Below are 22386 nucleotides of genomic sequence, written 5' to 3'. Positions count from 1 at the left end.
TTATAACCATTAATATATACCAGTAGAGCCTCAAAAGCTTTAGCTACAGGTACAGTTAAGCATTTGTGCAGTTTTCATGAATAGTAGAAGCAGTGACATTAAACATATGCAGGAATCCCTATAGTTATAAATATTTACAAATATTTATTTTGGCAAGAGCACCTTATTCAGATGTTCCCTGCTGCACTCTTACTAATACAGTATCCATATTTTTCACAGTACACTCTTCAAATTACGATATGTTCTGGAGTTAATCCTAATGCAAGGGCTTGCCCATGCCATATAATTTTATTTTTTGCAAATATTTAATTTTTCTTACGTCACAAGAAAAACATACATTTAAAAAAAAACTGTGTGCAATTAACATAACAGAATTGCAATTGGGAGACTTGCCTGTAACAGAGTTTGATGGTAGTGGCTTCTACTGTGTTATAAAAGTATGAGGGAGATCTTTTACTAGGAAAATCATAAGCTGTAGCAAACCCAACTAAAAATTTATTTCTATGTACAGAATTGTATTTCAAAAGACACTCATAAATAGTTACTATGGGCAAAATATGTCCATTTATCCAAAATATGCCCGCTTTATTTGCTGTCACTCAGACACCGAAGAGGGACAAGAAGGAAGTCTCTGTGGTGTAGAAAAAATTCCCAATACAGACAGATCGGAAAAGTGAGTTCTGCGTTTGTCATTATTGCCAGAGTCTACAAGAGATGGCATTTCATTTTGTCCTAACAACATGGTCTGGAATACTGTCCCTTCTCTTCACTAAGGCAGGCTTTTTTTCATTTCTTTTCTTTGAAAAGCTTCATAATCTGTATTGAGTGTATACACTTTAGAGCGTGGGTTGGAATTCCAGCAGAAACAATACATCTTTAATGAAACTTCTATAAGCAATCCAGTACAAATCTGTCTTCACTTCTTTTCTTCATTTACATTTCACTACAGATGTTAATGAAAGAACAGTTCCTTCTAAAGTATCTCAGTGTATTTAAACTATTCCAGGAAGTATAACATGCTAAGCCCAGCAGACTGCAGATGGAGAAAAAAGGCTCCTGATTTCATTTAAACACACACACACAAAACCTTTTTAACAAATTGTGCAAAAATTATTCTTCATTTGCATGCTTTCTGTGGCTAGTTTATAAAAGCCACCATGTGCTGGCCTTGTTGGAAGTCTGTAATGATATTTTTTTCTTCCAAAGGAGAAGTGTTAGTGGAGGCTGCTTCTTAATTAAAAGTAAAAAAAAATCAGGGTTCTGGAGGGTTTTTTTTTTTGTAGGTGGTTAAATCCTGAATTGCTCTCAATTGTTTAAGTGGGTTGAAATAGAGCATTAAGAATAGACCACAGTATTTGCAATAAATGTAAATTTAATGAGTTCTGCATTACATGGTGGTTAATGTTTTACATTTTAGCAAAAAATGGAGTAATGTTTAAAATTCTTTATAAGTAGATTGGCAGTCAGATTGCAGCATATACAGGCATCCCGCCTTTCTTTTCACATGCTTGTATAGAATTTTATAATAATTTTATTTATAATGTGTCCCATGCAGAAGCACACTATGCTAGAAATCTTAATGGCACCACTTAAAAAAACCCCAAAAGATAACTATCAAAGTTTAACAAATAAAAACAGAGCATAAAAAAGGCAAGAAAAAAGCAATAAATACAGGGCCACAGTAGTAAAAATATATTTTAAAAGTAAGCAAAACGTCTTTGGATTAAAAGGTTTAAGGTGCTTTTTAAAACTGGAGAGAGATGAAGTGAGATTTTCTTTTCTAGAGGGGAAGGCAAGTTACAAATCCATGCCTTAGCAGCCAGCAGACTTCTGACCCAATCCCCTCCCATATAAGGCAGGATGGTGTAAACTTTTGACAGTGGGTGGTATCTGAGCACAGATACCCATTAAGCCAAGGGTGAAGGAAGAAGTCTCAACTATCATTAGGGCCTACCTCTGTTTAAAAGTCAACCGTGCCAATTTAAAATCAATCTGCTAGTTTATAAGCTGCCAACATAAAGAATGCAGGGCGGGCGTAATGTGATCGCGGTAGCTCAAGCCAGCGAGCAAACGTATTGCTGTACTCTGAGTAATCTGCGGCATAAGGTAGGTAACTGAACTATGTGGAACATTCCATTTTGCCACAGAGGGCGCAAAGGAAATCTGAAAGTATCATCGTTGGAGTGATAGTAACTCCTATATTTAGGTGGAGCTTCATTTTTTTTTAAAGAGCTCTAATACCTTGAAGATTTGCAACGGGAACTTGAAATTTGGCATAGACGTAGTCTTGTTGTGAGGAAGGTGCCTTTTTGTGGCCCCATGAAAACCCATTCTCATGTGGCCAAGTTACTGGCTACTAAAAATTGTCATTTTTCATCCAGGTTTTTGCTCAACTTGCTCCTGGCTTGCTGCTACAACACTGAGCATTCTGTTAGCAGTGTTCACACACCCGTCCCAGTGTGCTAGCGGATCAAGCAGGTTCTTGTCCTACTGTTGATTCCCTCATGTCCCCATGATAATACTGTTTGCCTATGGGACGCTGCAGTCGGCTGGGACTTCCTTAGTGATGCTGGGCAAATCCCATAAACCAAGATTTTCACAAGTGGTCACTAATTCTAGATACCCAAATGTAGACACCTGATTTTCCAAAGTGTTAAGCATTCACAGTGATAAATGAAGTCAGTGGGAGCTGTGGAAGCTGAGCCCCTCTGGGAATAAGACTGTGTGGTATAGAATGCCGGGGTTCAGGAGGCCCTTAATGCTAATCCTGGCTTTGCTACTGTGTACGTCTACACAGCAAAGAATAAACCCCAGTTGGCCCGGGTCAGCCGGCTGGGACTGGGACTGCGGGGATTTTATTGCTGTGTAGACTTCTGGACTTGTTCTGCTGCCCAAGGCATTGGGCTGCATGACAAAACCTGGACAGGGCCAAACTGTGTGCTCTGAGGGGTTCCTGGAACTGCTTGCAAATGCAGGGGCTAGGGGACTGTTGGGTAAGGTGTGTATGTTAGAGGAGCTGGTCAGCAGAAGGCAAGGGAAGCAGTCGTGAGCACAGCTGACGGGTAGAAAAGAGACAGAGCTCCTTGGGCATAGAACTGACTGGAAGGGCAGACTTGGAAACAGTGAGCAAGCAACTGCCTGCTCTTGTTTGTTTCTACTGGGTACAGTCTTGGCAACTAAGCAGGAGTGCACCAAACAATACTTCTGACTCATGTCATCGCTCTTACCCTTCAAAGAACCTTGCAGGGCCCTGGATATTGGCTAACCACTCAAACCAAAGGGGCAACAGTACCTAGCTCCCTCCTTGACAGGGGAGTTGAGGCTTGATTAGGTGATACCTGTACAGTACTTTGAATACGTGGAGTACTATTTAAAAACACTAAATACTCTGAAAAATCAGTCTCAAGATGGGCACCGAAAATTAATGGATATTTTTGCAGATTTTGGTCTTGATCTCCCTGTACCTCAGTTCTTCTGGGAAGACTAGCTACCTCTGAGGGGTGTGGCAAAGATGAATTTGTAATTCATTAGGCTCAGACAACTTTTATTCTTGCACTTCACTAATTTGAGGGTCCGGTTTTGTAACCTCAATAACGTTTTCTTAACATAGCCATGATTTTTTCGGATGTAATAATTTTCTTATAAAGCATTTCAGTTGATCAAGAATACTTACAAATGCCCAGGTGTATTAATTAAAAATGCACAATGGCTAGACAGCACTTAGGCCCAGTCTAAACTAGGAAAATTTTACACCAGTGCAATTACATTGATGTTGGTTACATTGGTGCAAGCTTGTATGTAGGTGAGCAGATATGTTGTACCAGCACAAAACTGGACTTTCACCAGTGCATGTTGTTTCAGTATGTTATCAGATTAAGTTACACTGATGTAAGCTGCACTTCATGCCAGTAGTGGTTTGCACTGGTTTGCTTTACCTTAACATAATAGGGCCTCAGTTTCGAAATGTTAAGAAATGTTTATTCATGTCTCCTTGGTGCATGATGCCAAAGGCAATAATTTAAAAATGATCATGACAACGTAACACAAGTGATAACCTGCTGCAGTGCCTGAAATTGACCAGTCTGTGGCCACAGTTGTATTAGGGCTCTTCTGCCACAGCCTCGTGTAGATGGTGGTGCAGATACATACTGCACCATTGGGAGCTCCAGGAGGCATTGAGACTGGTTTAGACACACAGCCTTTCTGGAGCTCTGGCAGGTCTGATCACTGTCCGCTCCCCCCGTGTGGAACCAGCTGTGGATTTGGGAGTGTACCCCACTGCTTTTGGGGAAGCTAGTGCTATTTAGCCAGTAGGTCCAAGTGCTCACTAAATATAGAGGCTTTGCTTGTAACCAGCCCCTGCAAAGGGCCACAAAGGATGAACCAGAGGCTTCTTGCATCATACCCAGAAGGGTTTAGCCACAATTTAGCATGTGCTCTCTTTTAAATTTGAAATGAGGATGGTGGGCTGACCTGCCCATACCAGTGCAGGAACTGTTTGCGCAAGGAGAAATGTTCTGTCATTGTTTTAGCAAATGTATTAAAATGCATCAGCATCGTAATGGCTCCTGTTTGGCCCATTGTGGTATTAAAGCTTTGGGTGATCAGACTGTTTGTTCGTTCACTTCTTTTTTCTTTTCACATCTCAACAGCAGCAACAGGAAATGCTAGCAATGAAACATCAGCAGGAGCTCTTGGAACACCAGAGAAAGTTGGAGCAACATCGGCAGGAGCAAGAGCTGGAGAAGCAGCATAGAGAACAGAAATTACAACAGCTGAAAAACAAAGAGAAAGGAAAAGAAAGTAAGTAGCAGCAAGAGAGATTATTTCAATGATGAAGTTTACAGTAGGTGAATAGAAATCATAGGCACTTCTAACTCTGTTTTACGCTGCGATTGTACAAAGGTATTTCACAATGCTTATGAAACCTCCCTGGCTCTCTGCATACACGGACTTGCTGCATGAAAAGCTCATGTTAACTGTTAGGGATGGAGGATCAAGAAAGAAAAGATGAAACTGTAATTGAGCCCTCAGTTTCATTTTCAGACATATAAAATATTTTAGTTCTGAAAGTATTTCTTTATAGCTTACAGAGTATGGTTTTGTCTTGAATATGTGATCGTGCCCAAGAAAGTGTGCTACAAGATGCTGTAAAATGACTATAACGGAAGAACAACCATGTTGGGTCAGACTAATTGACCATGTTGCCCAGTGTATCCTGTGTTTTGACGATGGCCAGTGCTAGATGTTTCAGAGGGAATGAAGAGAACAGGGCAATTATTGAGTGATCCATCCCTTGTCATCCAGTGTCTGTTTACCCATCTTTGGTATTTAAACTTTCACGCGGATGACAAGCCATACTCTGCTGCATTTCATGTCTTTTCCTTAACCTTTTCACTTGACTTTAACCAATGTCTCTACCCATCTGTAAAAATAAAATTGGGGCTCAAATAAAAATATTCTACAATATATTAGTTTTCATATTCCTGTATTTGTTGTTTTTTTGTATTGAAGTTTTCAACCCATGGACCAGTGTTTCTTGCTTGAAATTTATATTGAAAAATTTCTGTAAAATAAAGCTTCTTCCAAGATGATGATAGGATCTATTCCCAAATGATGCATGAAAAATTTACAGGAGCAACTTCCATTAACAGCACCAGTCAGATTGTACAACATTCTTCAAACATCAAAAGAATAATTATAGCCACTAATTGCAACGCTCCGATTTTAAGTGCTTTGGATGAATAACTTCTCCTGGTCCTTAAATGTTACCTCCAACAGAAGAAGATGAATTTATACCCTATTTTGTTACTTTGTGTAGTATTAAGAAAAATGGTGTTTTTGTTTTGCTTTTTCTTCTCTCTACAGAAATGTCACCTGGTCTTCCCTTGTTTTGTTCTAGGACATCTAAGAGGCCTCAGCTGTGGATTGTGAAGCTGTCTCAGGCTTTAATTGAAGAGTTAGAGGCTTTTAATCTAACAAAGATGGGGTTTCTCCTAAGCATTTATCAGGCATTTGAGTCAAATAGCTCTCAGCAAGAACAGTTTTAGAAGCCATGTAGAAGGTCAAGTGATGTTTATATAGCATCTTTTAGGAAAAATGTGGGTAGATAAGACCTGAAATTTTAACATAACATAAATATATTTAAGCGGGAGGGAGGAAACCAAAGAAGTTTCAGGCCTTTATATATCATAGAACAACAAGAAAAAGAGGCACCCCCAATTATTTTGCCATTGTATGACACTGTTAATATAAATTAAACATACAATAGAACCTTGTCAGTCCATACCTGGCTGTGTTTCACACACTATAAGAACGCTTTCTTCCAGCTTCTTAGTACAGAATTATTAGCAAAGTTAATGTTGCTAGGTGTCATTCCCAAGACTACTATTTTTTTACAAAATACATTGCACTTCACCATTTGCTAGAACAGTATCAAGTAGCACAAAGCACCTTTTTGGAAATATTAGCCTTGCTTTTGTATTGTTCACTAGCCATCTAATTTACAAAGTTCTGCAGACACAATGTTCCCACCATCCCCCATACGCAGATTAGTAAGATTTCGCTGTAACTAGCATATACTTTTAGTTTCTTGTAGATATTCTTTGATCTAGTACAATTATATAGCCCCACATTATTTTTTACTATTATGGTAGCATCTAAAGGCCTCGGTAAAGGATTGAGGCCTCATTTTGTTAGGTGGTAGACAACAGCAGAAAAACATTCCCTGTCCCAAAAAGTTTACATGGTGATCCCCTGATGAGGACTTCTGGACCAGTGTGGTGTTTTATTGACTTCAGTGGAACCACACTGGGGTCTGCACCAGTTGTGTCAATGTCCGTGTCAGGACTAATAAAGATAAGTTCTTCAAGGCAGGGACTTTTTGTTCTCTTTGTACTGCACCTAGCACAGTGGGATCCTGGGCTATGGTTGGGGCTCCTACATGCTATTATAATACCAATAATAATAATTATAATAATAGACCATAAACAAGGGGAATGTTGATGTGATATTAACAGACATCTTGTTAGCTACTTATCAACCCCTTGCCTTTTTTACTAATTTTAGTTTTAAACCTTGTCTATTTACTGTGTTTTAGTTTACCCCTTGTCTTTGACGTGCCATTATCTACTGTAACTAGAGAACAGAAAATGTTTTAATTCATGTGAAAGTGACACTTGTGAAATTGCTTAGTTAATGCTTGATTATAGGGAGGATAATTGTCGTCAGTTTTTACTTCTATGCGTTCCCCCATTTTATAAAGTGTGGGGAGAGAAATCTGAATGAAATTGATGTCTATGCAGACTAATTATGGATGCTTCACCAGCGTAACAGAGTGGTGGGAGTTCCAGTTCAAACCCTCTGGAGTCAGTTCAAACCTTCTACTTCTGCCTAATACTTGACAATGCTGGAGTGTGAAGTCAATTGTCCAAGCTCATGAAGCCATGGTCATTGGGGTCTGTGCCTCCAGAACTGGACAGAGAATGGATGGACTTTAGATTTTGTTTCTTCTTTTTTATATATGTAGTACCTTTCAGCTCATAATAAAGGAAAAGAATAATTGCCAGTGGAGGTTTTGTAAACCTTATGAGCTACAAATATTTGGCTTGATGCTCCTAAATACTGTCATTTTTAACCAAAATCACCAGAACATAAGTCACATTTGATTAATCTACTATCTTCAAAATAAACATGAGAATATTGTTTGCAGAGACGGTATTTTTCAAGATGTGTGGCCATATCACTCTCTCATCCTCTCCATTGTACTATATTATTTTCTATAAATTAAAATACAGCTCCTCATTTTAACTACCTTTTTGGATACCTGCGCAAACCACTTTATATAGAAGTAGCAAGAAATACTGTGTTCCAAAAGAGTGAATTTCTAAGATTTATGTCTCCTTATAAAATGTTGAGTATGCTGCACCTTCAAATAGTGCTGAGCAAATAACTTTGAGGACTTTTTTGTCATGGACGAATGATAAGTTTTCTTCAACCTGTTTTTGGTGATAGCAAAATGTTAAGTATAATAAGCAAAAGCTGGTGCTCATATTGGCTGAGTTTTCTACCCATGGTACAGCGGTGTATATTGCTGTTGATGATTTTCTTGCATTCCAGATGTTATTCCTTTAGAAGTTTGGCTTATTCTGTGGTTTAGATGAGACCCCATATGCTTCATGCTATGATTACCAAAATGTCTGTACATTACTGTATCAGAAATGCTTTCTGAGAATCTGTTCTGCAAACTGAATGATAATTTTAATCCATCATCGTAGTAAAATAGACTGGTTTCTATTGTGGAGTAGATAATGATTAGAAATTACCCAGTTGACATTTTAACTCTATGCTTTGAAATTTCAGATTTTTTTTTTAAATGCTAGATTTTCTATTTGAAGAAATGGATTGCAGACTTGTAAATGAATTGGAATATTGTGTAGGTCTTATTGTACATGGATATTTTGAACAAAGGGAACCTTATTTGCAAGATTCCTCAAGACAAAGTCTACATATGTGATATTCATCTCATTCCCCTTTTGCTTGCAGATGTGACATTTTAAAAACTTGAGTATGCACAAAACCCCTTTTCTTAAATACCTTTGATTAAAAGAAAGCTGGAATACCTAGTACAAGTGCTTTTTTTTCTACATGTACTTTTATGCAAGTATAAAAATCCTCTTCAAAAACCTTTTATAGGAAAAAAAAATCTCTGATTAAATCTCCCTTTTCAGACCTAGATTGCAGTTATGTACAAATCTAGATAGTAAAGAAGAGCTCTTCATTGCAGCCTCTGTCTTTTTTTCTTTGAAATAAGCCTTTATGTTGGCTGGAGAGCCAAAGATTTAGCACTTAAAAAAAATATTTTAAAAGATTGTTATTTTGTGAATGAAAGTTTCAAGTGTGAATTCACTGCTGTATTCATCAAATTAAGTTGGTTAGATAATCTTTGTTTGGTTTTTTTTTTTATATTTCAGGTGCAGTGGCAAGCACAGAAGTAAAAATGAAGTTACAAGAGTTTGTCTTAAATAAAAAGAAAGCTTTGGCACACCGGAATCTCAACCATTGCATTTCCAGTGATCCCCGCTTCTGGTATGGGTAAGTGGTACTGGGCTTATCATGATTCAGCTGGTGCCACCTTTGTTCACAATTGCTAGAGGGCAGGAGAAAGGGGCTAATCCATTTAATGTGTGGACAGTATGTTACAAATAAAGGTGTTGCAAAATTAACTAATTAAATTGTAAGGTAACTAGATGGAAATTTGTAGTGGGTGTGAAGGAATGATCTGATATATCATCAATTATATTCTTAATTTGCATGTGGATGAAGATCCTACCCGATAACAGTTTAAATTCAAGCACTGTTCTGTTTAATAATACAGGGATGGGGTCTTGGGTTTATAATGATGTTTCCACTAGCAGAGGACTTTGGTGTTTTTTTTTTAATTTATGGTCACTCAGAGTGGATTGTTCTGTATAGTTGATACTTGCAGATCAATCTGCACTAGGCAACTAAGATTCTTTCATTCAACATCTGGGATGATATGATATTAGAAAATCCAGACTTTAATATAATGGGAAGATTACTGTTGCATTTCTCTGGATTGTCACTCAAGTTACTTGAAACATTATTGTATTTTAAAACGTTTAAAGTTTACTCCTCATATTACAGTCTGGGTACGTATATATAGTGTCAGTCACAAATTAAAGGATTTGGCCCTTAAAATTAAGCCATTAAAAATGCCAAATGCACCTAATCTACACCCCCAGTTAGGCAAAAGCCTGAAGAAACTGTGCCCTGAAAGTCAACTAAGTCTGGCAGTGTTGGACCAAATGTGGAAACGAATTCTGGAATTGGAGGCCCTGTACAGAAAATGTTGGCCTCCAGGCAGTCAAAACAGTCAAATCAGGACTGAGATCAAGGCTCTGCCAGCAGACCTTAAATGCCACAGTGACACACATGAAAGAAGAAGTGGTTTCTCAAGGAGATATGCTCTAAACTGTATACAGGAGTGATTGCTAATTTATGATTGTTTTTTCATAAAGAAACAGACAGAGAATGAAAAGTACAAAATGGTAAAGGACTTACAGCTTGTATAGGGAGGGCTGGAGGTATAGCTATTTTCTTCCCAATATTCCATTCTTTACCTCTTTTTCCTGCAGTAAGTATGTTTGGTTACATATGAAAGTAGTATCAGGACACTATTAATGACGGAATGAACTCGCTTTATCGTGGTGGTGTGGGCTGCTTAGGTATATCCTTAAATAATATTTCCCGTGTGCTCGTGACTGTCATTGACACCTGACCATGGTGCTCACCGCTTTTTCTCTGAAACGAAGAGGGGGAACCACTCGTGTGCTTTCCAGTCATCTGATTGGAGTTCACAGTAGAATGTAAAAAAAAATTACAAAAGTACCTTTCAATCAGCAGTACCAAACTGGTGACGTAGCTAAAAGAATTAACACAGAAACCTGCATGTTAGCCATTGCTGGGAGAAAACCCTTGATAGGGAAAAATTAGAGGGGAAAAAGGGCAATAGTGATACCATAAATGTCAGGAAAAGGTTTCTTAAGCAATGGCATAATCACCAGTTTTTCAAAAGAAGCTGGCATTATTCCCTCATTTCAGGAAGGACGTCCATGAGCGAAACTAGCTAAAACTGTGAGATGGCTTTGTCGCTCCAAACACAGATGTGTTGCTCTGGATTTGACCTGATCTTTCTTATCCAAAATGAAGATGAGAAACTCACCACAGTGAGAAATTTTAGACACTGTTTCCAAGAGATGGTAGCCAAACTTCACTGTTCCTCCACCTCAAACATTTCCACTTACTACACAGTACTGTGAAGGAGAAGAAACTCTAAAGATACCATCCTCATAGCATTCTCATTCATCCTCCCAGTTTGTGACAGAGTGGAATTCACCTAGCTCAAAGCTTTTTGACCCTGAGGTAGTAGTCAGTCCACAAGAAACACCTCCTGACCCCAGTTACTGGTTGCACACCACCAACTTACCATTAGCTCAGTCCCTCACAGTAAAAGAGAGCGTGTGTGAGTGTGAGAGAGAGACCGGGAGGGGGCGGGGGGAGGGAGTTGGGGAGGGGGCTGGGCTGGGCTGGGCTGCAGGGGAAGTGTGTGTGTGGGAAACCAGTATATGTGCATGTGAATGTAGAGGTCAGGAGCTGGGGAAAAATGGGCAGTATGCTCTGGCTGCATTGTGCTGCTCCAGAGTGGCCTTAAATTCAGTGTGCTGCATCTGGCCTTAAAAATGTGTATATTAAAACTAAGGTTAGTATTACATATATTCAAATCATTAGAAGTATCACAATCTATCACAAAATGATATTCTTTTCAATGTCTTTCTTAGCGATCATATTGTAAGTTTTAAACCCCCAGACATTTCCCACAAAAAACTACATTAAACTTGAGTTAAAGTTGAGGTCATATCAGAAATTTATCAGTAAAAACATTACAGGGATATTGTAATTTATTCCAAAACAATTGTTACAGAGGAAAACCTTGACATTGAAGGTTAAATTTAAAAGAAATCCAAACATATTGAAGTATGGAAATGCACAGGTAAGGCACTTAAAAAACAACAACAACAAAAAAGTCTTAACTCTACCCCATAGCAACATGACGGGGCAGAGGAAGAGAAGATCTAATGTCTTTAAAAATTAGTTATGAACAAGTCATAATTGTATGGTTATTGTATGATATCGGTACGGGCTCATTTGTGTACTGAAGTGATAAGGGGGTGGTTTATGTGAATTGGTGATCCACTAAATGAATAATCAGGGCTTTTTTTTTAAATAAGAACCAGAATTTGAAGCTGGAGATGGTAACGTCCAGACCCCTGATGTGCGTGAACGAGCACACATGCTTGTGTGTCTTCTGTCCTGACCGTGAAATGTGCCTACCTATATAAATGTTTGTTCCCATGCTATTACTTTCACATTTTTTTCTCACATAATTCATTTTCCAGTGTTCTGTTCAATTACATGAATCACTGAGACTGGAGTTATGTTAAGAAGGCTTGAGCACTGTGGACAGCAACATTCTCAGTTTCCCAGTAGCTTAAAATGCCTTAATTTTATTATGCAAAAGTTGCATTCGGACAGTTACAGAATCAAGAATAAAAAACGAACATTTTAATTCCAAAAATTTAGCTCACTTTGATCATGTGGCCTGATGAAAGTTTGATGTATAACTTTGATATCCATCTATCCCATCACGTGTTCTAAAAATAAATTCTGCTATGGTCTGAGAGGGAATTCACTCCCTTTATTTTTATTTATATATATATATATATATATATATATAAATATATATAAACAAATATATATAAACAAACAAGCACCCTTAATTGATTTAAAGAACATCAGAGTCCTAAATCTAGTCTAAAGTGTTGCATCAAAGGGCCATGGTAATGCAGCATGTTTGTTAACAAGGCTTTTCATTATGCGTTTTTGTCCTTTGATACAGTAAATGCTGAGAAGTCACTGAATTCTTCAAATGGTTCTGAAGTACAGAACACAGATAACCTGGTGAAATACATTGTGATGTTTTAAATTTCCAAAATTGCAAATTCTCTCTTTGATCCTCTTCACCAGTCCAGATGCTGCCAGCAGATAGACAGTACCCGTAAGCATTTTGGTGATGTCTTCCTGTCACCTATATATTTAAGGGGCTTACCAGCTCACAGAGTTCTGTTGCTGCTGTCTGCAACAGAATGAGAAATCGTATTTTACCCTGCTGACATAGGGGACTAAAGCGGGGGAGGGGGCAGGAGGCCCCAGAAATCCTTCTAGGACTGGGATCCTCACATTGTGGCCATCCTAATTTGTACCCACAGAGTTACCTACAGCCTTCAGGGTACCAATAACTCCATCCAGTGTGCTACCAAATCAGACTCCGCTTCCGAGTCCCACAGGCCCCCAAGGTGGCACCCAAGAAGTTGACACTGGGACCCCCCAACACCAGACTACTCAGGCCACTGCCAGGTATCCTGCCCCTCATGGGGATCATGCAGAGGAAATGGGGGACAATGCAACATTAGCCTGGGAGATCTCAAGAGCTAGAGAGCCTGGTGCTTGCTGATGGCTCAAAAGGCTGGCTTTTCAGTTTCTATTCTTTCAGAAGGGGAGAGTAGGATCTTTTAGATTAACAAATTAGTGGCCCATGTATGTATACATTCACATAGTCACCAAGTCACTTATTTAGTTACTTAGGTATAGGCATACTCTTGACATGAAGTAATCAGCACTAACTATACTTAATACAAAAAGTTAATGCTAACAGAAAATAGGTATAACATCTGTGCTGTGAACAGTCAAGCCAGTTAAACGGTAACAGATTCCAGAATAAACACAAAACTGACACCTTTAAACAATCACTTATTTCATTCTCTTTGTTAAGGTTTATTGAGATCCAGAGTTTTAATATTAAAGGCATTGCTCTGAAAAGCGAATCTGTAAAAAAGACATTAGGGCATTCCACGTTTGTTTGTCAATTACTTCAATATCACCTGTGCAATTTGCAAGGAAAATTGTTTCTTTTGCTCTAATTTCAAACTCAAGCTAGGATATGAAAATCAAACTGGCTCATCTTTTTGCAATGTGTAACAAAGATTGAATTCTGCTCCTAGTTGCATGCATACCACCACTTGCTTTCAGACTGTTATGAGTGAACCCTGTGAAACCCTGTTGCCTTCAAAAGGGTTTCAGATACGTTAGAATTTTGTTGATGCACAAGAATAACTGACTTCAGCTTTCCCTGTCAGCTTTAGTGATTCTGCAGGGCTAACAAGAATAAAAAGCTGTCACTGTTGTTTTAGTCATTAAAGTAAGTACATATGATTGGGAATGCACACAGGCAGAATATCTGTTGATAGAGAAGGGGCCAATTTTGCACAGTCACTTTTCAGAGTACAGCTGTACTCTAAAGGATCTGTTAAATGAAGGAGAGAAGCTATCAGTTCTTCAAAGATGTAATGCTCAATAATAGTTAGTCAAGAGGTTCTTATGGAATACATATTTAGGCTGTATTTACATGCAACAAATGCTTTCATGCCATTTTGTAAACTGTTTTACATTCACATTTCACATTCATTCTTAACTATTTAAAAGTTCTTTGCATACTCCAGCTTATGGTAATGAAGCATAACAATTTCAAAATCTGTCATGATACTGTTGTCCACTGTATAATTTTTAAAACTAATTTGACAGTCATAATCCTGAAAGAGTCTAAACATGCTGTAATGTTGGTTCAACTGATTTCATTGTAATATGGACAGGGCAATGCAGAGTTAGCTGCAGAACTGTTAAGTTTTCTGAGGGAGCTCTCAAGCACCTATTTTGTTGGAATTAAGTTATGAGAGTGGCTGCTTCCCAAACAAGGAAGAAAACATGGACATTTACCATGAATGTGCGTAAGTTAGTGAGTCTGTCTCTGGGTAGATGTACTTATGATTGTATTGATTGAGATTAATCAAACGTACACAGGTGCATACATTCTCTATATGTGTGCGGGTCCATGACAGGTACAGTAACTGAATGTACATTCATAAGTGCCCATGTTTGGAGTATCATACATAGAGTTACTGTGCAAACTGGTTGGAAGGATCACACCATTCAAATAATACATGTATATATTTGGAGACATGCGTGATCTAAAATTGCTCAGCAAAGTAAATTCAGGAGCATTTTTGATGTTTCAAGGTGTGATCAGTTACCAGACTTCTGAAATTCTTTTGAGTGTGAGTGCAGATATCCCTTAGTGCCATGCAAGTAGCATGGGGTTGTCACATCTTGCATACCAGTTCTGCAAAGTTATGGTATATAAATGTTTGAAATATTCAGGACTGCTTTTGTTCTATGATTGAGAAATCCAAAGCATATCTAAACTCATTTTTGGAGTTAGTGTGCATTCTCTAACGAAGTGGTGAAAACAGGTTAGCCTGACATGGCTGTGTAGTTTAAGCCACAATAAGATAAACTATTCCTTGTATGGACAAGACCAAAGAGTGGTTTTCCACATAGTATGCCCTGGTGGGTTGAGGCTTCTTGGTAGTAAACTTCACTTTGGAGCATCTGGGCTTCTTGATTATGAAATATTTCTGTGCAGACTTCATGTAAAATGAGAAAATCAGAATGTTATCTTCTTTAATTTTAGAGGTGATATTTTAAACTATGCTTGTGTTTTCAGTTATAGATACAAATATAAATACTGTATGGGTGCGTCTATTAATATGAAATAAAACCATTGACAATCCTGTATAATTAACTAACTATGCACGGGGAAGTTACAAATTCAGGAACAAACCAAACACTGAATCAAATTGTTTAGTGAGGACAACTTGTGAAAAGTCATTTTAATAATATCAAGTTTGATTGCCTGATTAGTGAATGAGAGCATAACATTGAGGACTGAAGTTTTCTCTAACAAAGTGTTAATTTATTACTGAACTATGTAATATTTTCAAGAAATAATACATTAAGCACAATTTTGGTATTTTCCATGTAAAATTGTCTGACAGCTGCATGGCTTAAGCTATAAACTGCTAAAAGGATTATTTTGTTAAATTCTCCAGACTATTAATATGGAAAATCTGGAGATTTCCATAATTGTATACTGGTCAGGCTTCAAAATCAGCCTATAAATTTCACACACACAAACTGGGAAACATGATGCAGCTTATTAACCAGAACAGATGCATCCAAAACACTTGCAGAAGGCTTGGAAAAATCGTTAATTTAATGTCTTTACCAAATTTGGCATAATTTACATCCAGTAGCTTTCTCAAAAACGAAACAGAACTGTAAATTGTTAGTTTTAGGGATTAATTCTGAAAGATATTGAGCACTTTGGCATTTGCAAGACTTAAGTGCTTTTCTGAATCGGGGCCTAAGTATGTGCTTAAATCAATCTCCTGGACATCACCGATCCAGCACTGCTGCTGTTAGTAAATTCTAAAGATGGTGTCTAAGGTTTTTCTTCTTATTTTACTGGCATATTTATGCTACAATTTATGTTTCAGTTCAACAAAGAACCATTGTCAGGAGAAGTGATAACTAACTCAAGCTCTGAGCACAGTGCTTAAAGCATGTGCTTACTTTAAAGATGTAAGTAGTCCCACTAAGTAAGACCCCAATTCAGCACAGTACTTAAGCATATGTTCAAAGTTCCACGTCTGGTTAAAGACCTTGCTGACCTGAGGCTTTATTTTCCAGGACTATTACTATGCTTAAAGTTTAGCACGTGCTTTAGTTGCTTTGCAATATCAGGGCCTGAGTTCTTAAATTTTCTCTTCAGTTTATTTTCAGGTAGCGTGAAGGAAAAAGGAAACTGGAACAAAAGCAAAAATACATTGGAATATAAGTAGGACAATATATATTGTTCGAGTAGTGTCCCTGTGGGTGCTCCACTTCAGGTGTGCATGTGCCCTTTGCCTTTGATCAGAGATTTTTGGCAGCAGTGCCCATTTGGCCTGCACATACACCCCTACACATCCTTGTTCCCCATACTGAAGCTGTATAGGGCTGTGAGGGTGAACTGCCCTCAGTTCCTTCTGATCCGTCATTGGCCACTTTAGTGTGTGCCTGTTTTCTCTCTAGAGTTAATTCTTTAGTAGTTTATGGAATATTTAGTACTTCGTAGTTGTTGGAACTGTTCTTCTCCCCTCCCTCAATTCCCCCCCAAATACGTATTTTTGTTGTGTTTTCCCTTTTGGCCTTGCTTTTTATAAGCAAATACTTTTTATAGGAGCATTTCTGGATTCGATGACTGGCAGAGTTTTTCCCTCCTGACAGGTTCCTCACTTTAAAGAACCTAATCCAAAGAAAAAAACTCAGTCTCAAGTTCCAGCAAGGACATATTTTGCTGCTTCTGGGACATATGGCAGCTTGCATTTTCGGTAACACAGATCACCAGGTTACATCTACGGGTGGCTCAGGAAAGTTCATATACCCAACCCAAACAGTTTGAACAAATAGGTGCCTATACCCAGCTGGGTCCTGCAGTCACTCATCTTATGGAAGGATCCTTCCAAGGTTTGTGCAGGAATCTAGTTAATCCAGGAGAGCAAATTTGGGTCCTCACACAGCCCAAGGCAAATGGTCAAAGCAAGAGCAATGCTTGCATGTCAATCTACTAGAGTTAAGGGAAGTCAGGTATGCTTGCCTCTGCTTTCTTCCCATAATCAAAAACAGGTCATTCAAGATCATGATAGACAACATAACTTATATGTATATATCAGTAGCCAGGGAGAAGCATGTTCCCCCTTACTCTGCAATGAAGCAATAAAGCTTTGGAATTGGTGCATAGTCAGTCAGTCAGCCATTTCAGCTACTTACATCCTGGGTAGACAAAAAACCATGGCATACTACCTCAGCAAACTGTTTTCCTGAAATTACAAATGGGAATTGGACTCTTGAGTCTTCAACAAAATATTCCTACCTTGGGGGTTTCCAGTGGTTGACTTTTTCACCACTGTAGCCAGCACAAAGTATAGCATATTCTGAGTCCAAAGGAGGACTCAATCCAGAATCTTTAGGAGACACCTTTCTCATTACATGGAGGAGTCATTTTTTGTATGCACATCCACCAACTCCATTGCTTTTAAAGGTTCTCAGCAAGATCAAAAAAGAGCAAGCCAAGCTCACTGTGATTGCATCAATCTGGTCAAAATGCGTTTGGTTTCCTTATCTTATCAGACTCACCTCTCATCCTCTGTGGAGGCTCCTGATCAATTCTCAACTGTTGTCTCAATTCGTGTAGACCATTTTCCCCTCCATTCTAAACATTCTACAACTCCAAGCGTGGTTCCTCAATGGCTCTTGCGACTAGAGGTGTCCTGGTCATCAAAAGTACGACATGTGCTGTTAAATAGCAGCAAGGAAACTACAAGACACATTTACTTCCAGAAATAAGGTAGTATCTTTGGTGTAACTGTCATCATCTTTCATCTCTCCAGTTGTCTTTCCACAATCTTGAATTGCCTGGTGGAATTGAAGACATCAGGTCTATTTGAGTTCCATCAAGGTTCACTTAGCCTCACCATTAGAAGGTTTCTTAATTTTTGCACATCTGAGCACAGTGAAGTTCCTGAAAGAAATTATGAACCTTTTTCTGCAGAATGAGATCCTATTCTGCTTTGGGATCTCAACCTTGTCCTTACCCGTCTCTTGAAACAGCCTTTTGAACCACTAGGTACATGCTCTCTATTATGTTTGCCCATGAAAATGGCCGCCTTGGTAGCCATCGCTTCTATTCAAAGGATTGGGGAGACGGGCTCTAATAGCAGGCCCTCCATGTACTGTGTTCTCCAGTGAAAATGTATCATTACCCCCATTCAAAATTTTTACCTAAATTTCTTCTGAGTTTCACATTAACCAGATATTCACCTTCTTATTTTCTTTCCGAAGCCACATCAGACTACACAGGAAGCCGTCTTCCATGCACTACATGTTAGAGGGGCATTGGCCCTTTACTTGAACAGAAGCAGACTATTCATGAAGTCCCCAGACTTTGTTTCTGTTGCAGATAGGTCTAGGGATCCACTGTCTCCATGCAGAGACTAAGTGGTTCTGGATGGATTATTACTTGGCTGATGCTCAACCTCCCCTATGAGTGGCCGCACATTCTACTAGATTACAGTCAGCATCTGTAGCCCTACTCAAGGATATTCTAGTTGCCGAAAACTGCAACGTGGACCTAATTGCATGCTTTTTCCAGCCATGATGCTTTGGTTCATGCTGCTAGATTGGATGCTGCAGTAGGTAACATAGTTCTCTCTTCAGTGCTGGACTCCGTTCTGAACCTTCTGCCTTGTTAAAGCAGTTACTGCTCGGAAGTCACCTGAAGTGCAGCCACACACAGGGACGCTACTCGAAGGAGAGGTTATTCATCTTGTGTAGTAAGTGGAGTTCTTCCAGATGTGTGTCTATGGGCGCTCCACTATCTGCCCTCCTTCCTCTCTTCTTTGGAGTTTCTTGTGTGGGACTTTGCACTACAGAAGGAACTGAGGGTGGTCACCCACACAGCCCTACATAGCCTTGTTAGAGGGCCTGAGGATGTGTATGGTGTATATGCAAGCCAAACAGGCACTGCTACCAAAAATCTTGAAAGGCACAGGGTGCGTCCACACTTGAAGTGGAGCATCTACATGGGGGCACATCTCAAAGAACTCCAGTTACTTCACAAGGTGCATAACTTCTCCTTTGTGTCTGACCACATTGTCCAGGGTTACCCACTTTTGTTCAGGGTTAACTCACTGTCATAAATGGGAGTTCTCTGCTTTGAACATCAGTACAGGATCCTTTAATATAAAGAGCGAAGATTAATCTGTGCTAAATCTTCTTAACTTTTGTAAAGTTTCCACCTTCTCTTTCTTCTACTTATACAGGAAAACTCAGCACAGTTCTCTTGATCAGAGTTCTCCTCCACAAAGTGGAATTTCAGGCACCTACAATCACCCTGTACTGGGGATGTATGATTCCAAAGATGACTTTCCACTCAGAAAAACAGGTAACTCCAATATTAAATTTCTGTCTTGCACACTAAATATATTTAATCTTTACTGTGGCTGTCTGTCCTTTTGTAAAAGAGTACAATGTTAAACAAAAGGAGCAGTATTTCATTGGGTGATGCTTGTTTATAACACGTAATCTTTTTTTAAACCCACACCCCTGTAGCAGTGTAAAATGAATGAAAAGTTTTAGAATCTGAGTAGTGCTTAGTTTGGCCAGGCAGAAATATATTAAGAACTATAAAAATTGCACATGGAAGACTAATTTGTTAAATTTGTATTGAATATGTAATGTTCACAAGAGCAAAATTAAAACAGATTTGTCTTCAGTCAACAGGTATTTCAACGAATGAGAAAAATGCATATTTCTTGATACTATTTTTAATGGATTTTTTGGTGTTTGATAGTATACAAAAAAATTCTTTGCCAGTCAAAGCAGGAGGATTTACAGTAAAGTCACTGGTTCATTCCTGTGTATGGTTTTCTCAGTTATACCATTATATTATGCCCTTTGATTGTGGGGACAGTTATTTCTCAACTATATATTTTGCAGATACCTATGTTTTGATTGACTATTCTCATCAACTCCACATTGTCTGCAGGGGGTGGTCAAACTTACTGACCCTCTAAGCTACATACAACAATCTTCAGAAGTTCGAGAGCCAGGGCACGCATGCCAGAGTTCGGTGCTTCAGCCCTGGGGGGGGTGTTGGGGCTCGAATCTTCTGCTCTCCAGGGAGCCTCCTGCTGGGGCTCAGGGCTTCAGCCCCACAGAAAGGGAGGTCTCAGGGCTTCTGCTCTGCAGGAAGAGGGGGCTTGGAGCTTCCGCCCCGCACCTGCTGAAGCCCGGCAAGTACGTGTCCTAAGTCCCTAGCTCCACCACCACACCGCAAGGCAGAAGCCCCAAGCTTCCCCCCCCCCCCCCCCCAAGTCTTGTAGGTGGAGAATGTGGGGAGGCTCCGATAGCCACATTTTAATTCTAAGAGTCTTTATTTTAACTATATCCTTGAATGTGAACAATTTGGAACTTGATACATAAAGAAAATCCATTGGGTCAATTTCTTTTTATTCATTTCCTTTAGTTATCCTTATGCAAACCCACTGAAAGCTAAAAGGGTTACACAGATGTAATTGAGAACATGATATGGCCTCTTGAACTTTTATGACAGATCATGGTACATGAGAAGGCAAAATCTTGCTTGACTGAGAGTTCAGGGTGAGTTTGCAAGTCTGGCAGAAATTAAAACAAAAATCTTTATTATGTAAATCATTGAGAGAGAATAAGTATTAAACATCTTATGCCATTTTTTGATCATTTCTCAGAGCAGAACTACATTTCAAGGGACATGGTATCTTTTAGTATTGTCCCATAGGATGAAACTTTAAATAGGAGCAGACCAATCTACTTTGAAATTTAAAAGTTACAGATATACAGTAGCCAAGGCAAACATAGAATAAACCTGTAACTGTAAAAGACTTTGACTCTAGATGCTATTTGTGTTTCCAAATACCTCCTGTTCCTCCAACATTTATAACTAGCTTTGGGAAATCTCTGCGTGTCCTGTTTTCTCTGCTTAGGCTCTATTTAAAGATTGCATCTGTGAAGATATCTGGGTATCTGTCCTTCATGTTTTTAATGCGCCATTTTAATGACACATTGAAGGTTAAGAAAAAGTTTGGGACTACCTTACAAAGCCTTTTTTTGCAATAAAGTTGCATAAAAAGCTGCAGTTTATTGATGAAATGTCCAATTATATTCCAACCCCTTAATGTATCTAAAATAGTCTCTGCCTGCAGTGTTCTTAGTCACTTTTTTCAGTCATTTAAATTGTTGTTTTGTAAAGCCCTACAGCATCAGAATTTTAATGCAAAACATGTATAATAAGTCACTGAGATAGCTGTCACTCTATTTGGCACTTATTGTTCTTACACTATAGAACTGTGGAATCATATTTTTGTCAGCTAGCTACATTATATTTTTTCACATTACTCTGACATAAATAAACGCTGTCATCTTGTGTAACGGAAAATAAATTTCTCACTTCGTAGTTCCAAACAATTTTTATCACAAAAAAAGAAGGATGGAAAGACCAAAGAAAGTTAAACGTTATGATGTAGAATAACGTTTTAACGTTAATAGCTCTGTGGTTATTAAAACAATGCAACATTGACAGACATACAAATTTGCAGTGATAAGTATTAGCAGTCAACAGGAGGAGTCAGAAGAAAACCTAAAACCCCACAACAAGTGAAAGAATCAGACTTCAAATGACAGGAGAGAAGTCTACTCACTTTCATAGATGGAAACGAGGGGAAAACTGGAGGGCTTAGATTGCTACCTAAATGTGGAAAAATGTTGGTGATCCAGTTGTTTTTCGCGGACTCATGGAATGGAGTCAACACTGTGATATTTTTGTCCATGCTTATTCAGCTTTTCCACTTCCAAAAATAAAGGGGAGAGCTGTAAATTTCCATTCATTTCTAGAAACCATGGTAAGAGTCCTAGACAGGCTGTGATCAAACACAAATTTGAGAGTGTAGAAAATCTGTATGTCTGTCATGTGTGACAGATACATGAACAGCTGCTCAAAATAACTGAATCTCTCTTTGGATGCAGTCTGCATGTGTGTGTCAAAAACCTTTACTAACTGCAGCCCTTCCAGGAAAGAGGATATAAGACCGGGTTAATTGCTTAGACCCAAGCAAGGAGGATGTAGATCTGTAGAGCTTAATCTGGATTTCTCAAATGGAATTAGAGCATGTTTAAAGGGCTGTGAATCTTTTAATAGCAATTGTAGTCTGCTTCTTAAATTCAGTTGTATGTTTTTTTTTCCTGTGCAGGCCAGTAATTAAATATTGTTTTTTT

General features: G+C 38.7%; 1 protein-coding gene across 3 annotated transcripts in view; it reads left to right on the top strand.

The window, feature by feature from the left end:
* HDAC4 (histone deacetylase 4) overlaps positions 1-22386 on the top strand; it is a 403085-nt gene that overhangs the window by 243370 nt on the left and 137329 nt on the right. For all 3 annotated transcript variants that reach the window (XM_067548627.1, XM_067548626.1, XM_067548628.1), the window contains exons 5-7: positions 4653-4803; positions 8973-9093; positions 19398-19519. In XM_067548627.1, coding sequence (XP_067404728.1) covers positions 4653-4803; positions 8973-9093; positions 19398-19519 — 394 coding nt within the window. The remainder of the gene's footprint in view (positions 1-4652; positions 4804-8972; positions 9094-19397; positions 19520-22386) is intronic.

The sequence above is a fragment of the Emydura macquarii genome, unplaced genomic scaffold, assembly GCF_026122565.2.
Source record: "Emydura macquarii macquarii isolate MOO-44397 ecotype Brisbane River unplaced genomic scaffold, CSIRO-AGI_Emac_v2 contig_1253, whole genome shotgun sequence".
In the NCBI taxonomy this organism is placed as follows: Eukaryota; Metazoa; Chordata; order Testudines; family Chelidae; genus Emydura; species Emydura macquarii.
Note: the sequence above shows the minus strand (reverse complement) of the source record. Positions and strands in the feature narration are given on the sequence as shown.